The sequence below is a fragment of the Clupea harengus genome, chromosome 6 (genome assembly GCF_900700415.2).
Source record: "Clupea harengus chromosome 6, Ch_v2.0.2, whole genome shotgun sequence".
Classification (NCBI taxonomy): domain Eukaryota; kingdom Metazoa; phylum Chordata; class Actinopteri; order Clupeiformes; family Clupeidae; genus Clupea; species Clupea harengus.
In genome coordinates, this window is record NC_045157.1 from 29,835,783 (window position 1) to 29,859,861 (window position 24,079).

At 46.3% G+C, this 24,079-nt stretch overlaps 4 protein-coding genes across 6 annotated transcripts in view; 2 read left to right on the forward strand and 2 right to left on the reverse strand.

Annotated features, from left to right (window-relative positions):
• Positions 1–81: 81 nt before the first annotated feature.
• gjd6 (gap junction protein delta 6) lies at positions 82–1,423 on the reverse strand. Its single transcript, XM_012817227.3, has 2 exons — positions 776–1,423; positions 82–721 (listed from the first exon to the last, which is right to left on the reverse strand). Exons 1-2 carry the CDS (start codon positions 1,349–1,351, stop codon positions 152–154), a joined length of 1,146 nt encoding a protein of 381 aa, XP_012672681.1. The 5' UTR covers positions 1,352–1,423; the 3' UTR covers positions 82–151.
• Positions 1,424–5,516: 4,093 nt separating this feature from the next.
• zgc:158785 (uncharacterized protein LOC791214 homolog) lies at positions 5,517–10,449 on the forward strand. 2 transcript variants are annotated; one of them, XM_012817226.3, is made up of 5 exons: positions 5,517–5,813; positions 7,658–7,866; positions 8,196–8,400; positions 9,532–9,738; positions 9,916–10,449. In XM_012817226.3, exons 2-5 carry the CDS (start codon positions 7,682–7,684, stop codon positions 10,069–10,071), a joined length of 753 nt encoding a protein of 250 aa, XP_012672680.2. In that variant the 5' UTR covers positions 5,517–5,813; positions 7,658–7,681; the 3' UTR covers positions 10,072–10,449. The 2 variants fall into 2 exon arrangements, with proteins under 2 accessions (XP_012672680.2, XP_031425570.1); XM_031569710.1 differs by lacking the exon at positions 5,517–5,813 and adding an exon at positions 5,825–5,957.
• Positions 10,450–10,571: 122 nt separating this feature from the next.
• Positions 10,572–16,908, reverse strand: lmnl3 (lamin L3). The gene is made up of 12 exons (XM_012817274.2): positions 16,796–16,908; positions 16,104–16,515; positions 15,568–15,724; positions 15,351–15,476; positions 14,708–14,878; positions 13,882–14,007; positions 13,483–13,703; positions 12,774–12,987; positions 12,550–12,657; positions 12,313–12,429; positions 12,094–12,207; positions 10,572–11,605 (listed from the first exon to the last, which is right to left on the reverse strand). The coding sequence occupies exons 2-12, from the start codon at positions 16,490–16,492 to the stop codon at positions 11,564–11,566; spliced, it is 1,785 nt and encodes a 594-aa protein (XP_012672728.2). The 5' UTR covers positions 16,493–16,515; positions 16,796–16,908; the 3' UTR covers positions 10,572–11,563.
• Positions 16,909–18,190: 1,282 nt separating this feature from the next.
• Positions 18,191–24,079, forward strand: part of adamtsl3 (ADAMTS-like 3) — a 112,434-nt gene continuing 106,545 nt past the window's right edge. Inside the window, exons 1-2 of one of the 2 annotated variants that reach the window (XM_031569711.2) lie at positions 18,191–18,670; positions 19,430–19,548. In XM_031569711.2, coding sequence (XP_031425571.1) covers positions 19,444–19,548 — 105 coding nt within the window. In that variant the 5' untranslated portion in view covers positions 18,191–18,670; positions 19,430–19,443. The other variant, XM_031569712.2, reaches the window with a different exon arrangement.

Consider the following 24,079-nt stretch of genomic DNA (forward strand, 5'->3'; position numbering starts at 1 on the left):
TTTCTTTTTCACTAAAACCAGTGTTCTAAGGCTCCACAAAACCTTTAAATCCCTCCAAAGAACTTGTTTAAGACTCACCCAGTGCTACAAAAAAAAAAAACGTATTCACTTGAAACCATTTCAGTCTTGGGGTTCATCCATTGTGCATAACTTAAATCCAGACTTCAGTGCTCCTCTGCTTTGAAATCCGTCCTTTGTGAGTCTTGCTCTTCAGGGACTGTGCTGCTCTCGGATTCCCTGTGGGGTTCTGCAGGCTGTCCTCCTGCTCCTCCTTCAGCGGTGTGCAGTTCCCAGCACAGGTCCAGTCCGGCCTGTGGCCCACCACCAGATCAAGAGTGGGCAGGGAGGTGGTGCTGGTCACGTCCCTGAAGGTGAGCGAGGTGACGGAGTGGCTGTCCTGGTTGATGGCCTCGTAGCCCTTCCAGGAGCTGTCCTTCAGTCTCACCGACATTGTGATCTTCTTCCAGCCCAGGTGGTTGAGCTCCAGGAAGTTGAGGAAGATGCAGAAGATACCCACACTGAACATGAAGATGAGGAAGATGGTCTTCTCGGTGGGCCTGGACACGTAGCAGTCCACACTTTGGGAGCAGGGGAAAGCTGTGCAGAGAAAGTGTGCCGGGACCTGGAAGCCAAACAGCAGCCACTGGGCAAAGACGAAACCTATCTCCAGTGCGGCACGGAAGCACACATGGAAGATGTAGTACTTGGAGAGGACCCCAGACTTCGCCCCGGCAGCGCCCCGGCAGACCCTGCTCTTGGGTGGTGAGAGGCAGGCGCTCTTCTGGTTGCACTGAGCAGCGATGCCCTCCAGCACGTCTGCCAGGCTGTGGCCCAGGTGCCGGTGTGACTTGATGGAGCAGCTGTCCGAGTCGCAGCTGCGGGCGTACGCGTCGTGGCTCTCCTTGCCCGCGTCGGCCTCCGCGGGCAGCTTGGACAGGTTGTGCCAGGTGTAGATGATGAAGCAGAGAGAGGGCGTGGAGACGATGATGATCTGGAAGACCCAGAAGCGTGGCTGCGAGATGGGGGCGAACGCGTCGTAGCACACGTTCACGCAGCCCGGCTGCAGCGTGTTGCACACGAACATCTCCTGCTCGTCGGCGTACACGTCCTCGGTGGCCACGGCCACGATGAGCAGGCGGAAGATGACCATGACGGTGAGCCAGATGCGGCCGATCATGGTGGAGTGCTGGTGGACGGCGTCCAGCAGCCGCTTGAGCAGCGTCCACTCCGTCATGTCTCTGCGAAAGACCTTCCTGAAATGCACCACTTGAAATAGATCCACTTTAGCCCTGGCGCTGCTGAGGACAGGGGCTTTCATGTTCCAGCCCTGGCCCTGGAGCTGTGGTGCCATCACTGCACGGAGCCATCCCTTTCTCCTTCAGAGATAAGCGCCCTGGCCAGGCTGCGCACCGGGCCCCACTTGACACCAGTCACATGGTGGGCTCTCTTGTCTTCAGACTCCATTTCAAAACCATTCAAGAGACTGCACTCTTCCTGCCTCAGAGGACGCCTCTGATAGCACAGGCTGATAACATTCTTTATAGATTACGCCACCGGGGGTAGGGGTATGCATTTAAAAATATGTTTCAGATAAAGACCGACACATTAACTTAAGATGGATTGGGGCTGTGTCACCGATTGGCATTGCTGAAGCCTTACCTCACAGAGTTTTATGCCCTAGCTGTCTTATTTGTAGTGACTATTAAACTGTCATGTGGATGTTATAGTACACATGTCCTGGCGAGGTAACAATGAACTACAGTGTATGTGTAGTTCTGCTCAATGAATTATTAAATAAAATGTCAGTCAGTGAGTAAATGATTGACATTTGTTATGAAATAATACTATTTTTCATGCACTTTTATAGTCTGTGGGTAAATTTAATGCCATGAAGTGATCGGTTGTGATTTACAATACATTTGTTAAATAATTTTAGTGGTTTATGGAAAAATAATTTTCCATTGCACCAAAGTGACCATAGAAAATGAGAAAACTAAGATTTTGGAAAACTAAAATACTAGTTTTCTCCCTTTCTAGTCACTTGCCACCTGTTTTCCACAGTACGTTCATGCTCACTGCAATATGAGTTCTGACATTAGAAGCAAACAAGTACATATACTTCTGAGAAAGGCAATGAATTGCACTTAAGGCAACTGTTACTGGTAAATTAAAACAACATAATAATCTATTTCCAAACAATAAAAGTCTTTGTTTCTCAAAGTCAGGTTATTCTTCCAGCGACCACGTCCCTCTGACCTCTGTCGGTGTGCTATGTTATCACTCCCTTTAAAAAGCTCTTTAAAAGCCTGTCAGCATCAGGGGACAACTGCAACTGATAAACTGTCTTGGTTTGAAAAGGTAGCCCGACACCCTGAGGACCAGGTCAGTGCTGCTGAGGAACCTCTCACCGACGCACAACACACACACAAATAAGAATTGTAACATCCTGCTCTACATGGTTATATACAGCAGCAGGATGAGGGTGTGGCAGGTCTCTTACCTCAGGGATATGAACATAAACCTCCATTTGAAGTCAGACATTGCTCACCTAATGAGTCAGGAGCTCAGTCTCATGGCCTGTAAATGGCAGAGAGCCCTGGACAGAGGCAAACCTGATGTTAAAATAGTCACCATGACTAAAGGCCTTATCGATGGCCCTGACTGCCTCTCACTCCCCCCTCCCCAGGTATCAGATTAGGCTCGTGGGGTCTTGGCTCCTCAATGGGCCTGTCCGGTTTGACAGAGTGTTGAACAAAGCAGAGCAGGGCCATGTGTTTGTCTGGCAGGGCAGCAGTTCTCCCAGGAAGGGTGTCCTCAGCAGGGCAGCAGTTCTCCCAGGAAGGGTGTCCTCAGCAGGGCAGCAGTTCTCCCAGGAAGGGTGTCCTCAGCAGGGCAGCAGTTCTCCCAGGAAGGGTGTCCTCAGCAGGGCAGCAGTTCTCCCAGGAAGGGTGTCCTCAGCAGGGCAGCAGTTCTCCCAGGAAGGGTGTCCTCAGCAGGGGCTTTTCCTCGCGCGCCCCAGGCCACCTCCAGCAGCCGTGTCAAGGGTGTCTGGTCACACTTGTCACTTGACACGAGCAACACAAAACAAAACCACACACACAAAGCACATAAGCACACATTGCACACCATTGTCTGAGCATATGTGCGATTACTTCTTTGGGCAGACACCCACCCACACACACTCATGCAGGTACAAATGTTTAAAGTCTGCTGTTCACTAACTCTTGAGAAAATGCGCAAGGTTGAAGAGAAGTTCGAGGAAATCAGCAATTTAATGGTAATTGAAGTGCACAGAGCAGCATGTTTTAGTGCTGGCCTCTTTAGTGCTGTTTTATGTCCTGACCTCTGCTTCACACCATGTAGGGCACTCTTCATGTCAATAAAGAGCTCTATTCAGTGGCTCACGGACACATAAAGGACCGGTCATCTGGTCTCACGAGGACTTCAACAAACACCCTTTCTCATGATCGATCCCACATTATTGACCCGCTGCCTCGGAGACGCTGAGGCAGGGTGACCTGCGACGCATTTGCATTTTCTAAATGGTTATCGTGAAACTTTACGGGAGGCGATCCGCGCTGAATGAATGTGAATTTCTGATGTGGCCCGTCTAGTCACGCCTCTGATGAGATTAGGGCGCGTTCCTTTCCCCCCCCGTCAACAATAGGTCTGTGCGCACCGGGCGCCTGGAGCGGGACACCTCGGCGAGGTGAGGCCCACTCCCGTCTCGTCCGACCCCCAGAGAAAAAAGGAAGTCCCTTCCCCTTGCTGGCCCGGCCGTTTGTTTTTATTCCAATGGTAATCTGCGGGCGTCTGGGCTCTCTATACTGTCCCAGAAGTGTCAAAGGAATTATTCACCCTCTCGCACTGTTCATGAAGGAATTCACAATGATGTCCGTCTCCCCCTGGGCTTTGTGAGGGGCAGCTTGTGAATGAATAGCAGATAGGATTAGAGTCGGAGGGGGGAGACAAGGGGAGAGCCCGGAGCCTGTTCACTGCACCCCGGCCTCAGCAGTCAAAGAGAAAGGGGCTCGCCCACAACTCCACTCGGCTGCAGTGGCTCCCAGCTCTACTTTCATCCTAGCTTAGAACAAATGCATAGAGGGAACAAGCCATAAATATGAATGGAAAGGTCGCTTTTATTGCTCCTGTGCTGCTAATCTTCCCCAGCACAGGAGCGATTTCTCACGTTTCTCTGTCTTAGAAACTCACAAAATCATTTTTAGCCCAACAGTTCCAAGAGAAAGAGACCAAAAGAGCTCTTTGTATTGGCCCCTCAGACTTTGATTTAACTTTTTCCATGATGTGAAATCCATTAACTCCACTGGTTTGTACAGACCAGCAGTGCTAAGTGCAGCCTGCTTGAAACACATGCAGCAAGATATAAATGTCCCTTTTAATTTCCAAGTTGTTGAAATGTCTCCAGGACTGTAGCAGCACACTTCCACTTTATGTGTGCAGTGACTGTCTCGCTCTAGTCATCTACTCAGACCTGGATATCCCCTTACCCCTGTAACAGTAAACCTTTGAGCACAGTGTATACCCACTAAACTGGTCTTGTTTGTATCATGTATTTACCACCGGATGTCTGTATATATATTATGTACACCTACCAAATGCAGGATATGTACAACACCTGTTGTTTCCAATCCCCTTTTGACACACAACCCTCCCCCATCCCCCCTTCCTATCTCCACCCGGCCGACCTCAAGCAGATGGGTCCCCCCTTATGTGCCGTGGTTCTGCTTAAAGTTCCTTCCTGACTAACAGGGAGTTTTTTTTTGCCCGTGTTGCCAATGTGCTTGCACTAAGGGGGTTCAGGCTCTGGGCTCTGTAAAGCGCCTAGAGACAATTGTATTGTTATGGCGCTATATAAATCAAATTGAATTGAATTGAATTGAATTGAATATGCTTACAGCAGCGTAGCACATTACTGAGAGGGAGCCACAGTATTTCTACCATGGGTAGCATACATGTAGTGGCAGTCTACTGAGATGGTATTTAACAGCAGCATTTCAATTCCCTTATTATCATGCTTGGGTTATTGCCATGGTTATGATGCCACCTTTACCTCTCTATGACAGCTCTCGAATCAGTACAAACAGAACTTGTGGCTCTTTAAAAGAATGACCAAACATTTGAAGCAAATTAAATCTGACTGGCTGAAGACTATATCTTCTGAACAGAAAATCTTTGTAAATGTTACGTGAGAGCTCAAGGTGAGCAAGCTCACGGCAAAACTGTTTTTAGAAAGAGATAAACAGCTACTTAACCACTTCTCTAAAATTAGACATTGCTTTCCCCACGACAGGATCCTGTTGTTTTGTTTGTTTTGTTACCCTCAATTACTTTGATGCAGTCAAAGTTTTCTGTCACAGCCCAGTCAAATTACCATAATGTCAAGGAAATGAAAGAGCTGGCAGTGGCGATGTCTAACTGGATTAGGTTGCTATAGAGAGGAGGTGTCCTTAGTGTAACTTGCAGTGATGTGAAAAGGATTTCCATTTGTCTAGTCTGTGCTTACTCCCCCCATCTAATCCCCATCTATTCTCACCACTAACCTTGAGCTGAATGCTAATCTGAGCAGCAAGAGAAACCGTCTGCACAGTGGCTCCTCAGAAGCCAGAGCTCGCCGTTGCAGGCAGACAGAGAGACAGAGAGAGAGAGAGAGAGAGAGAGAGGGAGGGAGAGGGAGGGAGAGAGAGAGAGAGGGAGGACAGGAGGACAGACGGCAGTTGCCTCCCGGTGCACAGGACTACCTACTTGCGATTTTCTGGAATGCTCGAGACGTGAAGAACGTGGCCACATGAAAAGTAAGTCCCTCATACCTCCACTGTTCTACTGTTTCTGTGGAGGATTAGCTACGGTTTGGCTGGACGCTCCAGACTGGGTTGTGCTCTCGTGGGGCAGAAGGCTTGAGTTGCTACTTCCATGAGTTTGTTCTGCTCTTTCTGGAGGTGAGTGAGTGTCAGAGGGACCAACAAACAATAACATCTCTTTTACAGTCACTGGATATGGCTTGCCTAGTCAACAGTTACTATTCTTTCACTGACTGTCTGTGAATGGATCTCTTTTCAGTGACCTGTGATATTGAAATGCATATTGTAGATTCTGTGAGTCCACACTGTGTCCTGGAAAGCGAACGTGTGGATGCTGGTGTTGGTTAATATGGATGTGATTACAGCCAACCGATGAAAGCTTACACGCGTAAGGATAAGTAGGTGGGGGGCTGACAGTTTTATTAGTTGGCTTATTCTCTTCATTAGCCTCTGTTCAGATAGTATATGACAGAAAGTAATGATACAGTTGGAAAGAAAATATGCTGTTGTCAATACTGCATGCTGTAGAATGTAAACACTGCTTGTCTACTTGAAATGACCTGTGTTCATTAGTACTGGGATCCTTTATGGTTGATTATACCTCACCAAATGCTGCCGACGATTTGACTCAGAGAGAAGCTGATTTGCTAAATAACTTCTGGGCTGTTGTGGGGGTTGTGTTGACTTATCCAATTCACACACTTCCGGGCCGGGATCAGAACACAGATTACGAGCGTGGTCCAGCCTTCGGCATCTGCTCCCTCTGTACACATGTGAAACTGAGATCAAAGCAGGGTCAGGTCTGCTGGCCACACCAGGCTTACACACACACACACACACACACACACACACAGACACAGACACACACACACACACACACACACACATATACACACACGCACGCACACGTATACACACACACGCACGCACACACACACACACGTATACTTATGCTCAAGAGCGGACACAGATGTAGGCTCATATATCTACGGATACGCAAGTGTGCCCAAATACACAAACACAGACACACAAGAATCAACTCACACATATATATATATACATATGCATGTACATGCAGACAAATATACTTACACATACTGTACATGTATACATACTCACGCACTCAGACTCCAACTCACACACATTTTAAATCAGGAATTTAAAGTTTTGAACAATGAATGCTCCTTGAACTTCACCCTCAGACTTTTTTTTTTTTTCTGTATTCCTTACATAAAAAAACTGAAATTTACAGCAACTTTGTATAAACATGTAGTCCATCTGAGAATGAAATGAAGATATCTCTTTTCATCCCAACACATGGCAAAACCACAACCCCGAGTCTCTGCTTGTGTTTCATCAGCACATTGTTTAGGAATAACAAACGGACGGAGACACTTGAGGATTCAGGGCAGACGTAGTTCGAGGGGGATTAGGTCCTCAGGCGGGGTGCCCTGTCTGCTGTTAACTCACTTTCATCTGCCTTTGACACCCCTCGTTTCATTCCAAATAAATACGCCATCCTGATCCACACAGAAAGGATGTGGAAATCACTCGAGGCAGCGGGCTTCGCTCCCATTGTTTGGGGGCAGACATGGAGTAGCCAGCAGACTGCTCAAGAGATTAAAATGATTTGCAATCTTTTTTTTTTCCTCCAGAACATCAAATAATAGCATCCAAATGAAGTGCGAAATGGCTATAAAGTGAAGCTCTGACACACACTGGGGTTTCTCAGAGTGCACGGGTGGAGGGGAATTATAATTTTCCGGAGCAAAAAAAAAAAAAAAAAAAGAACTGACATGTGCTGGGCTGTGTGGGTAAACCTCTGGGTCTGGTTTCAGGTTGGATTCAGCTGAATGGAGTGAATGGCCCCCTATGTAGCAGCCATGGCCTGTGAGGAAGTCACCAGTGTGTTGGCAGCCAGCTCTGTCACTCTGCTCAAGGCCCAGCTGGAGCCCGCGGGAGACCAGACGCCCGTCCCTGATGGAGAGGAGGCAGAGGACTGCAAGGGACACGAGCCCTCCAACCTGAGCAGCTCCAGTACCAACACGTGGGTTACATCTACAAGTGGAGTTTGTGGGGGCAAGATTATGTGAAAATAGTGCTTTGTCAAGATCACGAAAAATACTTTTAACGTCAGTGTGTGTGGAATTAAACACAGAAGAGTGTTGATATTAAACATATCAAAGGACATAATGTCTGAAATCTGGGTGTTTATCATTTTATATGGTTTGTCTGATAGGATTTCTGAAAGCTAAGTGTAGAAACACACCATACTAGGTCTATCATAAATCACTAGACTTGGACTGACTGATGTATGGAATGTGTGTGTGTGTGTGTGTGGATATGGATGTGTTGTGCGTGTCCTTCTTGCTCCAGGCTGTGTGGGGATGAGCCATTCTGTCGCATCTGCCATGAGGGTGGCAGCGTGGAGGAGTTGCTGTCGCCGTGTGAGTGCTCCGGCTCGCTGGCCATGGTGCACCGTGGCTGTCTGGAGCACTGGCTCACTGCCTCCAACACCAGCCGCTGTGAGCTCTGTCACTTCCAGTTTGCCTTGGAACGCCTGCCAAAGCCACTCACAGAGGTGAGAGAGAGAGCTGGACTCTGCACCAGTCATTCATCCCCTTTCAAAGCCCACAAAAGCCACAGAAAGCCCTCTATCACACTCTCTCCCTCTATCCTTTTCTCTCTCCCTCTATCACACTCTCTCCCTCTATCCTTTTCTCGCTCTTTTTTGTTTTCTTTGCCTCTGTTATCTCTGGAAAAAGGACGTGGCCATCTTTCTCATGCTCATGTATTGCAGTTGGATGTCCCGTAGTCAGCCACATGGAAGTGTCTTCGTGTTCTGGACACGATGAATGAAACTCAAAATGCTCAGCATCCCCCCGTTCAGATTGCTGATCAAGTGTGCATGTTTGCTCTTGTGCACAGGCCTGACACACATGGCCTGCTGAAGCCTCGCTTCACGCTGGAGCTTCAGCTGTCTTCTGACTGCTCTAAACCGCAAAGCCACTTAGTTTGGAAATGAGATTAGGTGGCGTTTCCCTTCCACAGCAGAGGACAGGGCATTACGGTATATTCATGGCCCTCATCACATATGTGACGGGCACACAGTAAGCTGCTGATGAAGGGCCGTGTGTTTCCACAGGCACAAGGCACACATTTCACACATATAGCTTTCACTGACTCTGATAAGACGTACTCCTCACAACTTACACCCAGTGATTTTTGGGGAGGAGGAGTTGCAATGTTGTTCAGATGTAGGTGATGACGATCACTTTGCCCATAAGACCTGTGAAACCAGAAAGAAAATGGCAGTTGTGTGCATTACAGACCTTAACCTCAGACTGAATGCAAATATGGCCACTGCCGATGAGCAATACTTAGAATCAGCATATAGTATCAATACTATAAGATAACTATAAGGCTGAACTCTCAAAAGCAATCAACTAGTGCCGTTGCAGCACTAGAACAGAATGGTTAGGAATAGTCTTGATAGTGCAGATGATAGATCATATAGTACCTGCTATATTTTTGTCAGAATTTGTATGATGCTCAGGCCTCCTGTGTTCCCCTGGTAATGCTGGTACTGTGTGCGTGTGTGTGTGTGTGTGTGTGTGTGTCTGTGGTGTGTGTGTGTGTGTGTGTGTCTGTGTGTGTGTCTGTGGTGTGTGTGTGTGTCTGGTGTGTGTGTGTGTGTGTGTGTGCTGGTCAGTGGTTTGCCACCCCATCCATGCAGCACCAGAGGAGGACTCTGTGTGGAGACGCCATCTGCTTCCTCTTCATCACGCCGCTAGCAAGCCTGTCGGGCTGGCTGTGTGTGCAGGGCGCCATGGACCTCTACTACAGCAACGGCTTCGAGGCCATGGGCCTGATCGCACTCACCCTGGCTCTATTCACCATCTACCTCTTCTGGACTGTGGTACGTGCCTGCTGCTTAGCACTGAAATCATTGGGTCCTTTTATTTGATGTTAATCTCTTTCAAATTGATTGGGTACGGGAAGGAACAAGAACATGAGAGAAAGAAAAGAGTTGGAAGTCATTTGAATGGAATATTGTAAATGGAGATGCTATAGGTTATATGTATACGTCCTACAGGTCTCACTGCGGTACCACATCCACCTCTTCAAGACGTGGAAGGAGACCAATCAGAGGGTGCGTCTGCAGATCCCCACACCGCCACGGACACAGGCCAAACAGCAGGCCCTCTCCTTCTTCCTCAGTAAGGATACCACCAAGGAGACTGTGGTCTAGATCCCCACACCGCCACGGACACAGGCCAAACAGCAGGCCCTCTCCCTCTTCCTCAGTAAGGATACCACCAAGGATGAGCACTAGCAATGAACCTTCTGAAGGATCTGACCTTACTTTTTATATTGAGTGTTTGGAACACGCAAGCATTTTTTCTTTGGGGAAAAGCTTACTATTTTTGTAAAGTTTTTTTTTGTTTTCTATATCACTGAATGGACTGACTGGAGTAGGAGCATACTGTGGATTTTGAACCTGAGGATAATAATGGGTTTCTAAGGATAACAACCAATTACAAGGATAACAATCAACACCGGTGGTTTTGGTGTAAAACACATTTTTATGCTCACAGCAAAGAGGAATTCTTTTCTTTGGAGCATGCCAGTGAAAAGATCACAATGACTTGACCGCGTCTGCACTGGAATTCACACAAAAATCCTCCTTAGCACTCTTGTTGGGAAGTACTTGAAACTGACCGAAAAAACCCAACGACCAAACTAGGCACATTCATTTATAATCGCCATCTTTATTGAAGTTAATACAAATGTGCTCAATGTGTTTGTGCAATAAAAGTCACAGATAGGATTGACAGTCAAAGGCAATATTCAGGCTAATTTCCTGTTTACAGTTGTTAAGCTACATTTGTCATTTTCCAGAACATCCACCAGTATCAAAACAACCTGGACAACATACTGAACACGTCTTCCTCAAAAAAAGATCGGTCAACACTTTAAATAAAATAAAGCACTTGAGAGACTGAATCAACATATATGTACTGTTTGCATTACAACCTCTTAAATACGCTTTTGTTAACAAGCATTTGCATCATATATTATAATAATAACTTATTTATTTCTACCAGGGAGGGTTTTCCAAAAACAAAAGCAGGGATCCTTCTACTGAAAGCTTTCCCTCTCCTTTCAGAACTGCTCCCTGTTAGTAGCAGCCACTCATTACTTTGGTTGAAACCACAAGCAGTCTTCCAGCCTTCCGTGCAAGTAAGTCATTCCAGAGAGAGACAGAGAAAGCGTGAAGCCTGCAAAAAGTAACTGCTTGGCACATTTATACCAGACTGACGAGTCCATATTTCAAGACACATTCAAATCCCAGACAACTACTAAACCAGTACACTGGAGACGTGCTTGTTGCCGTTTGCCTCCAAGGCAGTCACAATTCTCAAATACCTAATATGATGAGGCATTTCAAGTTTAGTAGAAGGCATCTCTTCCAGCTTAGAGGAAAACTGAGTAACATTTCCTTACATGTTATGATGAGGCACAAAGAAAACAAAGAAAAAGTAGGCACCCAAAGTACCCATCCTGTTTTTGAACTGAAGTCGGAAAAGCCAACGTATACATTTAAGTACCTAGTGACCAAGACACTGAAAAATAAGCACCAACCAGAATGCATACTTTATGTGTGTCAAATCCAGAGCCCATATCCATGTTTAACATCCACCTCCCTCAGTGGCACCTTCAAGATGGATGTCCAGTAACAATCACATGACTGCACAGCTGGCCTCATTGCCCCCTGCCAGTCCCTGCAAGACACACAGATCAAATCAGCAGTCAGCAAATGCCCATGAATCTGAACACACACACACACACACACACACACACACACACACACACACACACACACACACACACACACACACGGTGGGTGTTAGCTCAAAGGAAGCCAGCTCATGCAAGGCCATTCTGAGCATGTCTTTTTAAGCGAGGACACTGTTACTTAATACACACACACACCTCACAACATTGAATGTTTCTACTGGTCTTCTCTAAGACTGTCATAGTAGAGCTTAGAAGCGAAGCGAAGCGAGGCAGGTGTCAGGAGGGTGCACAGGCTGCTATTAAACCGTCGCTTCACCTACCATCTGTCTGCTTCACAAGACCAGACAGCATTTCACCTTTTTCTTCCTTTTGGGCTTCAAGGAAGTAAAACAACCACAGCGTTAACACTAACTCTGTGACCTGCGACCCCAGCTCCCTGGCCCCAGCGTGTCGTGCTGTGCGTGCTGCTTACCTGTCTCCGGAGGTGAAGGTCACTGCCAGAGATGGGCTCCTCGTCAAACTCCTCGTCCGTGTCGCCTCCCTCGCCGCGCTGCCGCACGCACACCATCCTGCGCTCTGCTGCCTCCTACAGGACACACCCAGAACAAAACCACGCTCTCTCAGTCAGAGCCCCCGGGGCAGCTAGCGCACTGCTGACGTCTCCTCTACCGCTCCCCCTGGTGCTCTGTACCTCATTCTGAGCGGTGAGCAGGAGGACCCGAACATCATCCAGCGCACCCCAGCTCCTATGCTCCATCAGGATCAGATCGCCAGGTGGGGCCTGTTGAACAGCTCCTTCTGCCCAGACCTGGCAAAACACAATATCAGAGCACTGAGAACTGATTCACATCCATACACATTACTGTACAGAGCCAATGGCAATCTCTTAACACTGATGTATGGGAACGTGATGTTACACTCCACTTACGGTCAGGGTTTGTCCACCTTTCAGAGTGTAGGGAGAAGGGATCTGGAAGGAGATGTCAGGCGTGGTAGTGTGCCTCTTCAAGATGCTCCACTCACCCAAAAGCTGATCCTGTACAACAATAGGAAACATATCTGTGGCATGAAGGATCCACTCCAAGCCACCATGTGAGCTAGATGGGTTTGAGTCTGTCCCCAGGCCTAGGAAGAGAGACCAGAGTGTCTCACCAGGTCAGAGTTGTTTTTAAGCCTGATGAACTGCCCTTCTTTGTCGATCTCGTCGATGGACACGCTGCCTCGTGCTGATGCCTGCTGGGTGATCTTGTAGCCTGAAGAGTGGCCGCTCTCTCGTTTCCTCTTGCCCGCCTTGACCCGGCGGACCCCGTGGGCGTGTCTGCGTGGCTCCGCTCCGAGACCCGAGGGACTGGGTGGCAGATTCAGCCTGAAACAGACACCATTACACCATGATCACACTTCCAACAGAGACAAGGCAAGCAATACACACATACATCAAGTCCATTTAGTACAGCTAAGCTGGGTAATATACTTATTTCTGATTTGAAAATTCTTACTATATTGTTACCCCCCTCCCCCAAAAAGATCTGTTTAGGTGGTCAATGGAGAGGTTCCTACTGGGAAACGTTAGCATTAACAACCAACTACTGTTCAAATACAACACTTGAACATTCAAACAGCAATAAATACGTATTTTTACATAGAACATAGTTTTTATCAGCACCACCATGACTTGATTCCTCTTCACAAGACATAAAATCTATATTGACAGTCATCGCTAGATAAAAATTGATTGGGGTTGTAAAAATGAAGACTGTCACAGAACAGTTGATACTGGTACTGGAGAAGCAATTTGGCTACATTATATACAATAACGCCCCCTAGTGGTACACCCCTGCTACTAGACACAAGTACTGTCGACCTCTGCTCCTCTCCCTCCAGCATCTTCCTGTAAGCGTTGATTTCCATGTCCAGCGAGAGCTTGACGTCCAGCAGGTTCTGGTACTCCTCCAGCTGGGCCTGCATCTGCTCCCTCATGGCAGCCATCTCCTGGTCCTTACGGCTCAGCCTCTGGTGGGCCACGTCCCGCTCGCGGTCCAGCACCTGCTCCAGCTCCCGCACCCGCGCCTCCAGGGCTGTATTCTGCAGACGGCGCGTACAGCAGTGACAGACACACAAAGCATCCCATTCACATTAGCAATTTGCTCTATGCGTTGAACACAGTCTATTCAGTAGGAAATGGCGGTGTACATTCCCCGACTAACAGGCTTATGAGACAGACACACCCTTGTGACTTGACCCCAGTGGCATGGCGGAGTACCTGTCTCTGCAGATGGCCGAGCTCAGAGGATTGAGACTCCAGTCTGGTCCGGGTCCCTGCTAGCTCCTCGCGCACTGAAGACGCATGATCGCTGTTCTTTGTTGCTGCCTGCTGGGCGTTCTCCAGCTGAGGTACCGTTCCATTCATTAAAGAGTGCAAAAATCATTGTTTAATTGTCACAAAAGAAATGAGGATGAATGCAGGGACAAGCCAAAATCATGGATCTCTTTGCTCCACTTTTCCAATAGCAATGAATTTGTTCGTTGCGATGAACTTAAAGCACCTATCTTTGACTACGTTAAAATACCTTCAAAGCATCCCTGACCACTGGACTTTCCCTGTTGTTCAGCTTCACCTGTGGTTTATCTGTCGTAGATAGACTGTTATCTAACAACATTGCCTGTTACATACACACACACGCAGATAAATATCTGATGGTCAGTAGAAACAAATATCCGTAAATGAAGATAAACTTTACTTTACTTTAGATTTACAATCTCAAGTCAACTCAAGTCCCACACAAATAATTCTACAGCTAATATATACTTAAACCAAAGGCATGATTATTTCGTTAACCTTTATTCACTTTTCTCTATTCAGCAGTAACTTTTATTCTAAGTGACTTGAAGTACAGGTAGGGTACATGTTTTAGATATATGTATTTTCCTTGGGAATTGGACCTATTCTAAGAGAAATTAGCAACCTCCTCTACCAGTTTGGTCACTAAAGCGTTGCACAGTGACAGAAGCCACTCCTGAAATGTTGTTAGCTAGTGTTCTGTGGTTGTTGAATGTGGTACGTGGCCCGGATGACTGGTGCAGTGTACCTTGGCGACAAAGGTGCGTTCCAGCTCGTCCCTGTACTGCTGAATCTGCCCCTCGTGCTCCTTACGGAGATCCTGCATGGCCTCGGACAGCTTGCTCTCAAAGTCCTGCTGCCTCCCAGAGTCCACCTCCACCAGCCTGCTCTCGTGCCGGGTCCGCATCTCCCTAACCTCCTGCGAGCGAGCACGCACACACACACACACACACACACACACACACACACACACACACCATCATCATATTGTAGCCCATACCCACTGTACCACTACTCAGCCATGAAGCATCACTTGACTTCAGGCCTCCATCTCAGCCATGGTTCTCTCAAAAGACAGGTTAACACTGGAGGAAATACAGATTGAAGTTTCCCTTGAGCGTCTTAATCCCAAGTCCTCGTGTACTGTTGTGCCTATATCTTTGACAAAAAAATCTGTGCAACCGCTCATGTGAGCTGTGTTATCTGTGTTTTTGTTTCTGCATTTCTTTGCACAAAGAATGACATTCATGATCTCTTATTTGTGTCTTGTGTGCATTTGTCATAGACGTTGTGGATAAGACTGAAGCATTACACAGGAATGTTAAATGGGAAGACTGTGAAACCATCCAGGAAAAGACCAAACCCATAACCAACATGAGAGCCTGACATACCTGCTCACTAATGTGTTTCTGAAAGTCTATTTGTTCCTGGAGGGTCTGTATTTGATTCTGTGCATCGACTCTCTGGAGCATTTCCGCATTGAGCTGCGCCTTGGCATTCTGAAGGGCATCCTCCAGCTACAAAACAATCACAGAATCAACAGATCAATCAATCACACTGTTCATCGGATACAGAAGAGTCTGTCTTGGGAGATGCGGTTGGCCTTACATTGGACACTTGACTTTTGAGATCTGTGATTTCAACTTCAAGTCTCCGGTTTTCAGCAAGTAAGTTGGCATACTCTGCCTCTTTAGAGTTCAGTGCAGCCTCAAGGTTCCTCCAGCATCCAGTGGCCGTGGTCAGCTCCGATTCTTTTTTGTTATTCCTGGTCGAGAGGATATGAGGAGGTTAGCAAAGAAAACAGAGAGTAACAACTAATTCAGTGTCCTGGACAGCATGCAGGTATTTGTTGTGCACATAAGACAGTGGCATTAAAAAGAAAAACTGGGGTCAACACATTTGTCATTATATTCTTTAAATGGCAGGGCCAGTATGTAGCGTTCAATGAACACAATCGCCTTTAGTTTAGGCACATATGAGAACATTTAAGGTTTTGCATTTTCCCAAGATCCTTTGCAGAGAAGATTGACAAGTACTATTGAAACAGGGTGGTTAACTAATATTATATACAGGGTCATGATGAATTGTTTGTACTTTCTACACAGGCATATTTGAATATTATGGAGATGACCTTGGTGACATACCTGGCTTGTAATTTCCTATGATCCTCAGCGAGCTGGCTCAACTCTATCTGTAGTCGGGCCCGTTCGTTAGCAGTGCCGTCAAGAGTTTTCCTGGCGTCGGCGAGCTCGTTCTCGTAGATACGTCTCAGATTCCCAAGTTCCCGACTACTACACTCTGATTTCTCCTCTAGTAGTAGCTGCATGGACGACTTCTCATTCTCCAACTGCCGCACACGCTCAATATAATTAGCAAGGCGGTCATTTAGGTGCCGGAGGTCCTCCTTCTCCTGCAAGCGACTGATGCGCGTGGGGCTGGTGCCGGATGGAGAGACCCCAGGTGTGGGGGTGCGTCTCGTGGCGCGCCCAGGTCGGCTTGAGGAGGTAACCGGCGTGGAGATGGCTGAGGCCATAGTTAGCAAACCTTTTTAAAGAACTGTGGAAAACAATTATAATTATAATTCAGGTCAAGGTAAAAACAAGTTCGTTTTCACAGGCTTCTATCAGTAACTCAGACTTATTCTATTAAACCTAGCTAGCAAACAATGAACGGTTAGCTCAAATAACTTAAGAGCCCGAGAATAGCCAGTCCGAACAGTAAACACTTGTCAATTAATGACGCACGCGCCGTGAATGAACAAACATATCCTAATCGTGCGGCACAAACATATGGGTGTAAGTGTACTGCTAGTATGAAATATAAATTATAACTTAACTCAAACAGCTGTGCTCGAAGAATGTAGGATGGCGTTTGGTAGCTAGCTGATGAGAAAAAGATTTGTCTGAGGGTCTGGGACGGAGTGATGTCATATCACAAGACCAGAAGCACGTTGGATAGTCGCAGTAGAATTTAAAGGGAACAGGATGGAAATAGTCATCGGTTGGTTTTGCGGTCTTGACATTATTAGCTAGTAGTGTAATCCTGGAGTCTTTTTTTTGTTTATCGGATTGGTTTTAGATTTAATTATTATTTTTTTTTTTTTATAAATTCACCGGGAATCATTTACAGAAGAAAACTATGCAATGTGTTTTTAGTATTTGGGAACACATGTGCGTTGGTCTAAACATTGTTTAACTTTTTAACTGGTTTAAAAAACAGAATTTATAACCGCGGTATTGGGATACATCATTACCCATACAAAGTTGGGGAAATACGTTTGGACTGCATTTACATTGAATGAACTGCAGAGGGAGATATAGCCTGGCAATAGGATTCTCTATGCTTTATCCACTGAAGCTTGGGGCACAATGTCATCAAGCTTGTAAGCGCACACAGTTTAAATGCCATTTCCCCCTACAATGTGCTTAATTATGTCATTACTTAAGGTACTGTCATGAAAGTATCTATCTATCTGGCTGTGTGTGTATGTGTGTGTGTGTGTGTGTGTGTGTGTGTGTGTGATTTTCACTGCTTTTTTGTTCGTTTAAAAGCCCAATCCATTCATTTGTTATTAAAGCATGTAAAGTAACTGACATTTATTTCAGTCTCTGTCTGTAGCCTATCACGTTTTGCTGTTGCGCCTTTCCCATCTGACACACCTGCGATTATTATGCAACCTGCGCAATCAATAATCATTCTGACAGATTGACACAAGGCCTTCTTTGGGCATAGGTGAAGTTGTTTACTGTCTCTTGCCATAACAGATGGATAAACAGTGAAAGAATGAATGTAGAATATTGAGTGATTAAATAAAAGACAGGTTTGAGATCTGTGAATATTCCTTGCTTGACTTAAGAGTCAGCCTTTATGGCGAAATCTATAGTAGGCTACAGGAGACTCGGGGTCTGCTCAGCCTAAGTTAATGAAAGTCAAAGACCTCCATATTTGGTGCCAGCTTTTATTCCTCACCTCATAATAAAGCGGCACGCTGTGCCTTCTTGCGGATAGAGTCTTTGATCTTGGACCTTAAAGAGCACGTTTAATGATAAATAGTGACAGGATCCACATGCCTTTATTCAGGATTTGTTCCAAGGAATATTTTGATAGTGGCACAGCTTCAAATATGATTTCTGAAATGAATATCAGAGCGTTGTTATAGGCTTATGGCTCATAAAAAAAGCAACTAGCCTACCATGACCTAGCTTCCCTTTCACTAAATGGTAGCATGACGGAGCCAGACGATTCTGCTTCAAAATGATAACGATGGTTAAAGCATTTCACGAATAATGACGAGCGTAGGGTTCCAAAAGAGAGGTTAGAAATCTTATTGGTCTAATTTTTCTTCCACCCCAACCTCTCCCCCCTTGATGGTACTTTTCGTCAGTGCTGATCATGGGACGCCTAGCGGGATAGCAGTATGCAGCACACAAACTTCTGTCACTTCATTATTTTAATTCAGCCTGAAGACTCACAACAGCGAGTCAGCGATAGAGAAGTTCGCGAGTAGTCGATACCCTAAGACGGGGGTTGTCAGACAGACTGTAAAATAAACAAACCAGTGTACATTTGTATCAAACGAGGTAGGCTGTTAGTTGATATGCGAACGTAGGGATTTATTAATTCACAATATGTTTGCTGTGCTTTTAAAACAAGGCATGTAAAATATTAAATAGAAATGTGGATTTCTACATGACTTTTCTGTGGAGAGAAGGTAAGCGGCTGTCATGACTGTTATTGCTTCTATTTCTAATTCGGAATGCGAATAGCCTTGAAGCGATGTTGATGGCTACACATAATCCTGTTTTTCTTGATGACTTGGATTTATTGAATTATTTCAATGTTGGCAGTACATTTCTAAGTAGATGTTTACACGAACACGAATCGCAGCAGATCTACGTTTTCACATGGTGTCATATCGCTGCGCAATAACCACGACCATAAATGTTGATTGCCATACACACTATTGAAATGTGTAAAAAAAAAAAAAAAAAAAACAGGTGCCCAGCAATAGACTACTTTTCTGTCACCTAACGCACACTGTAATGTTGCAACGTCGCAGTTTTTTTTTAAACGCTCGGGAATGCAACAATTCTTCAGCTTGTTGTGTTCTTCGAAGTTCATTTGTATGGGACTCGTTGGTCTGCCTGCATGGTGATGTGTAAGAACGAAATGCAGTTGGGGTTCACGGGTACCTTGTAGTGAGGCGAAGCTGTTACCGAACCATGCCTGACATTTCTGCATCGACTAGGGACAGCATAGTGCATTGCCATTTTGGGAGGCTGCAGCGGTTTTTTCCACTGAATACTGCAAGTTTTACACTGAGTAGGACACACACACAGGCTTATTAAGTATGAATGCATTGTTGCATTTGTAATAACCGAATTCGTGCTCATTCCTGTAGATGTATCGTTTCCGATAAAACATGTCTGCTGCAGCTTGCAACATTTGATGTAATTTGTTTTCTCCTCAGGTTGAGAGCCTGCGATGCTGATAAACACTCTTGTCGGAAACAGAGAGGTCACCCTGGGTCACATGATGTTTCTGACATGGATATACCTGGTGGTCTCCCTGACGTCCACTACTGCCCAGGTATGGGAAAAGTGCTTACTGCTAGATTTCAGCTGGTTTTAACAGGAGGTTGATGGACATATAGTCTATTCAGGCAGAGCATACGCTGTACAATTTATCCTCATTAGATCAATCAGTTGGCATTTCCACTATGTGACAATGAAGAGCAGTGTCATTTATTTAGTGCAAGAAAGATATTTTATTTAGTCATGGAGTTATTTATTCATATTTAGTCTGAGTACTATTATTTTAGTACTTAGTACTATTTTAGTTTCATGGTTTTTGAAATCATTGTCAGGACCATATATTGTTGTATGCTATTGTTGAATGTGATCTAGTCGCAGAAAAATGCAAGGATGACAATAGTCTGTCAGTGCAGTAAAGTTACTGAAGAATGCCACCTTTACAGACAGAAGACTTCTTTCCCTGTGGAGAGCTAAATATATCTTAGCACCTAATGGAAGTGCTGGCAGAAACATAAGGGTTGTTTAATCTCACACAATAGGCTGCTGAGTTCCACTTTGCAAATGGCAGGTTAGTTAGCCGAGGCTCTGAATGAAGTGCTCATTCTTTGGCGTGTGAGTGTGGAAGTGCATGACCAGAATACACTGAAACCTGAGTCCACCTTTTAATTGTGAAGTTGGATAGTTTCCTCAGGGCAAGCTGCAAGAGAGCTCTCTGATCTTTTTATGGACTGAATAGACAGATGATGGAGTCTGAGTTAGCACCAGGTATTGGTGTGGCACCAATGTGCTTCAGAGTGCGTGGGATTATATTTCTGTGGGATACTCTTGTCACTGTTCAGTCATCTTTTCCACTGACATGGACTTTCAAGCATGTGGCAAATGTCACTCAGGAAAATTAGACTGCATGCCTATGCGTGGTATATAGACTGGCTGTTCTTTCCACGTAGACTACCTAGCTAGGCTGATAGCTTGAAAAATGGTGATTTCAGCTTACCTGATTGGACATGTTTGTCGTTCTGATTCTACATTGGGTTCTAACAAGGAAGAGACATTTCTTTGGAAAAGTACTTTGCTCTCTGGCCTTGTTTTAAATAGGGATTTCGCAAGTACGCTCCACAACTCTCACAATAATCTGTAAAGATAATATTTGCTCTCCCCTCGCTAAACAATTTGCCTTGATTTATGTCCATCTGAGACTGGCCCACGGGGCTGTTAAATGGGCTGTGAGTTTCAACACCAAAAAGCACCAGTGTCAGGACAGGTGTTTCCAATATCACTTTCCCACCCTATTCATTCATCTGGTCTTACAATTTGCACCTCGCTCTACTCTTTAACCCCTCTCTGACAACGGAGTCCCCCCCCCCCCCCCCCCCCCGCTGCACCCACCCTCTCCTCCACCCCACACCTGCAGAAACTCTTTCACTGGCCCCACCTGTGGCTGAGGAGGCCAATCACTCTCACCGAGCCTCTCCCTGGTTTCCTCAGGCTGGTGTCGGTGCTGGTTCAAAGGCAAACACTGTAACGGCCTTAAAGCTTCAAGCATTTGTGGCACGGCTTTGGAAAGTGCCGTAGCTTGCCTTTTCACGTTCCCTGCTGGAAGCATATGTTTTTATTGTTTTTTTTTTTGCCCAATGTTTTGTTTGAGACTTTGGATTGCTTGACATGTAATACTCCTTCCACATCCCGTGCTATAGGGAGCACCACTGCCCAGGGTGACCCAGCTGGCTCCAGGGAGGCTGTCAAGGCGGCACCACTGCCCAGTGACCCAGCTGGCTCCAGAGAGGCTGTCAGGGCGGCTCATGTACTTGAGAGATTTCTGCGGAGAGCTAACAGGGCGCCCCTCATTCACACCCTCCGCTCAGGACTCCTTCAGTCTCCTCAAGACCTTTATGTTTAAACCTGTTGGACACAAATCTCCCAGGAGGAGATGGGTCTCTACCCTTTTATGGACAAACTCAAAGGGAAGTGTCACGGAAAATAAGGACATATTGCGAGGCAAAGTCATGGCAGATAAGGCTTGAAGTGTCAGTTCACGCTTGGCTTGTTGCATGGATTATGACAAGCAGATGTTGGATAAGCCGTCTGCCTGATTTGCTTTTATTATTAGCTGTTTCTCAAGGGCTCCTCAAACAGTTAATGCTTGTTTTTTATTGTTTTATTTTAGGGAGTTTTATAATCCCAGAGAAGAGTTTTGTAATGTGCTTTTGTGGTCTGCCCTATCCTGTATTGTGGTCCTTCACCACAACCCATGCCCCACTGGCTCGAGGATATATACGGTCAACTCCCTGTCTTCACTGTTTCCTTCAGGCTTAATAAAAGAGGCTAAGAAACTGGCAAGTTACGGCCTCTCAGTAAAAGAGTTTCTGAGTAATTAGGGGGCATTCTTCTGTAAGCTGCACAGTGATCAACACCTTGTCTCAGTAGCACAGGGAATCGAGTCACTCAGTGCGTATTAACCAGGCCAAGAAAGCCTCCCTTCTCTTTTGTCATCGCCGGCACAAACACCGCACCCGCATGTCAGCAACCCTTGGGGTCAGGCCGAGTGTGTGTGTGTGTGTGTGTGTGTGTGTGTGTGTGTGTGTGTGTATGTGTGTGCGTGTGTGTGTATATGCACCCTACCAGGGCTGTAGCAATGTTCGGCATGGTGTGAAGAGTTTCGTGGAGGTGTCTGGGAGCTGGATGAAAGCGAGGGTCTGGCTGTTGTTTGAGCAAGGGGGGAAACAGTGGCACAGCATCAGCGTGTTTGAACAGCTGTCACTTAAAATAGAGCAGCGGGCCGGAGGAAGCGCCTCGCTCTGGGCATGTCCTCCGGGCATGGCAACAGGAAGGGGGGGGCAGGCAGTGGGTGTGCTGCACTGGTAAACCTGAATTAGCCGATTGGCGTAGCAAAACACCCCTGGTAAATACCAAGGGCGTGCGACAGAAGTGCAGTATCCACAAGTGTTCCTTATCGGTGAAAACCTGAGCCATCCATTATAACACTCAATTAATGGTGTGCTAATTCAGACATTATGTGAGATAGTGCCAGCCTCAGCAAGAAAACTCCCTCGGTTGCCCCCTCCACATCCCAGGCACAAGATCTGAAAGGAGGGCCGCTGATTGAGATTATTTGTGGTCCACAGAAGCACCACAAAGGCCGAAACTCGACTCCTCTGCAATGGACCTTATCTGGGGTTTATATCAGGGTGGCTTTATGCTACGGAACTCCCTCTCCATTTCGAGGGCCCAACGTATGGCGGGGCTTTGATTTCATCATGCGAACTGCACTCGCATGGAAGCACGAGCCAAGATGGGGCTCGCTCTCAGTCCACTTCCCCCAAGGTTGATTCTCGTAGGCGATAGCAGCTCCTCTTGAAGCAGGCTCTCAATCCCAGCCACTGGCACGAGTGGAGCGTTTGGGAATTTAAGCAGGAGAAGACTGAGCAGGAATAATGAAATTTTGACCAAAGTGTGTGAAAGAGCTTTGTGTTATTTGCCTTGTCATTATTTATTCACAGTTTGACATATGTTTATTATTCCGTTGTGGATTCATTATGGGTGGAATGTCATTAGCTGTACACTTCAAATCCTACTCATTTCGAGTTTCACAGCTCTGACAAGAACAAAAGAGGTTTCATGTGTCTTTTTTAAATGTAATCCTGCACTTTACTTTTGCGATTAACTTGTTAACTCACAGAATTTGCCGAATACTCCCGAGTCCAGCATTCTGGATTTCTCTCTCCCAAGTACAGCTGCTTATAATCTCAATTTTACAGATAAAGCCATGAATCATTTGGAACATATCAATATGTTTCGTCAAGAAAATAATCTAGACATAGGTCTTAACAAAAGCACACATGGCTCACATCAAGCCCCAAGCTCTTGCTTTGTGCGCTTACACACACACACACACACACACACACACACACACACACACACACACACACACACACATATATATATATATGGATCATGCTGGCCAAAGACTGCTGAGATGCTCAAAGCCAGGCTGTGAAGCTCACACTCACTCTCCTGCTTTGTCTGCTTCAAATCAAACAGAGCTGACAAGCATCTATTAGTCACTAGTAGCACAGGAATGACACAGGCTCTCACACACACACGCACACACACACACACGCACACACGCACACACACACACGCACACACACACACACACACACACGCACACACACACGCACACACACACACGCACACACACACACACACACACACGCACACACACACACGCACACACACACACACACACACACACACACACACACTCACTCACATATGCACACACTGTGACCGTGGGTGAACCTGGAGCTAGGCTCATTTGTGTGTGCTACTCATCTGTTTGCTCAGTGTTGCAGCCTGGTCCGAGTAGGAGCCAGATGAGATGGGATGGGACGGGATGGGACGGAGAAGCTCACGGCATCTCTCCCTTATCCACGGCCCCAGTGTCTTTATCACACAATCTGGGAGATGAGTGAGCTTTTGGTTGCAGGGGGTGTTATTGTTTAGTGAGAAAATATCTGCTTGTGGTTGACTGCGTGGTAACCTAATTTGGCCGTATTGCTTTGGCTTTCTATGGTGGGGGAAGGTGG

Bases quoted from the DNA above. Each gene is read 5' to 3' on its own strand.
- zgc:158785 (XM_012817226.3), top strand. From the start codon at position 7,682: ATGGCCCCCTATGTAGCAGCCATGGCCTGTGAGGAAGTCACCAGTGTG. The intron at 8,401-9,531 runs GTGAGAGAGAGA...TGTGCTGGTCAG, and splicing joins TGCCAAAGCCACTCACAGAG to TGGTTTGCCACCCCATCCAT. The intron at 9,739-9,915 runs GTACGTGCCTGC...TACGTCCTACAG, and splicing joins TCTACCTCTTCTGGACTGTG to GTCTCACTGCGGTACCACAT.
- lmnl3 (XM_012817274.2), bottom strand. From the start codon at position 16,492: ATGGCCTCAGCCATCTCCACGCCGGTTACCTCCTCAAGCCGACCTGGG. The intron at 14,879-15,350 runs GTATGTCAGGCT...GCTCGCTCGCAG, and splicing joins AGAAACACATTAGTGAGCAG to GAGGTTAGGGAGATGCGGAC. The intron at 12,208-12,312 runs GTACAGAGCACC...TGTGTCCTGTAG, and splicing joins TGCTCACCGCTCAGAATGAG to GAGGCAGCAGAGCGCAGGAT.
- gjd6 (XM_012817227.3), bottom strand. From the start codon at position 1,351: ATGGCACCACAGCTCCAGGGCCAGGGCTGGAACATGAAAGCCCCTGTC. The intron at 722-775 runs GCCTGCCTCTCA...GCCGGGGCGAAG, and splicing joins CTCAGTGCAACCAGAAGAGC to TCTGGGGTCCTCTCCAAGTA.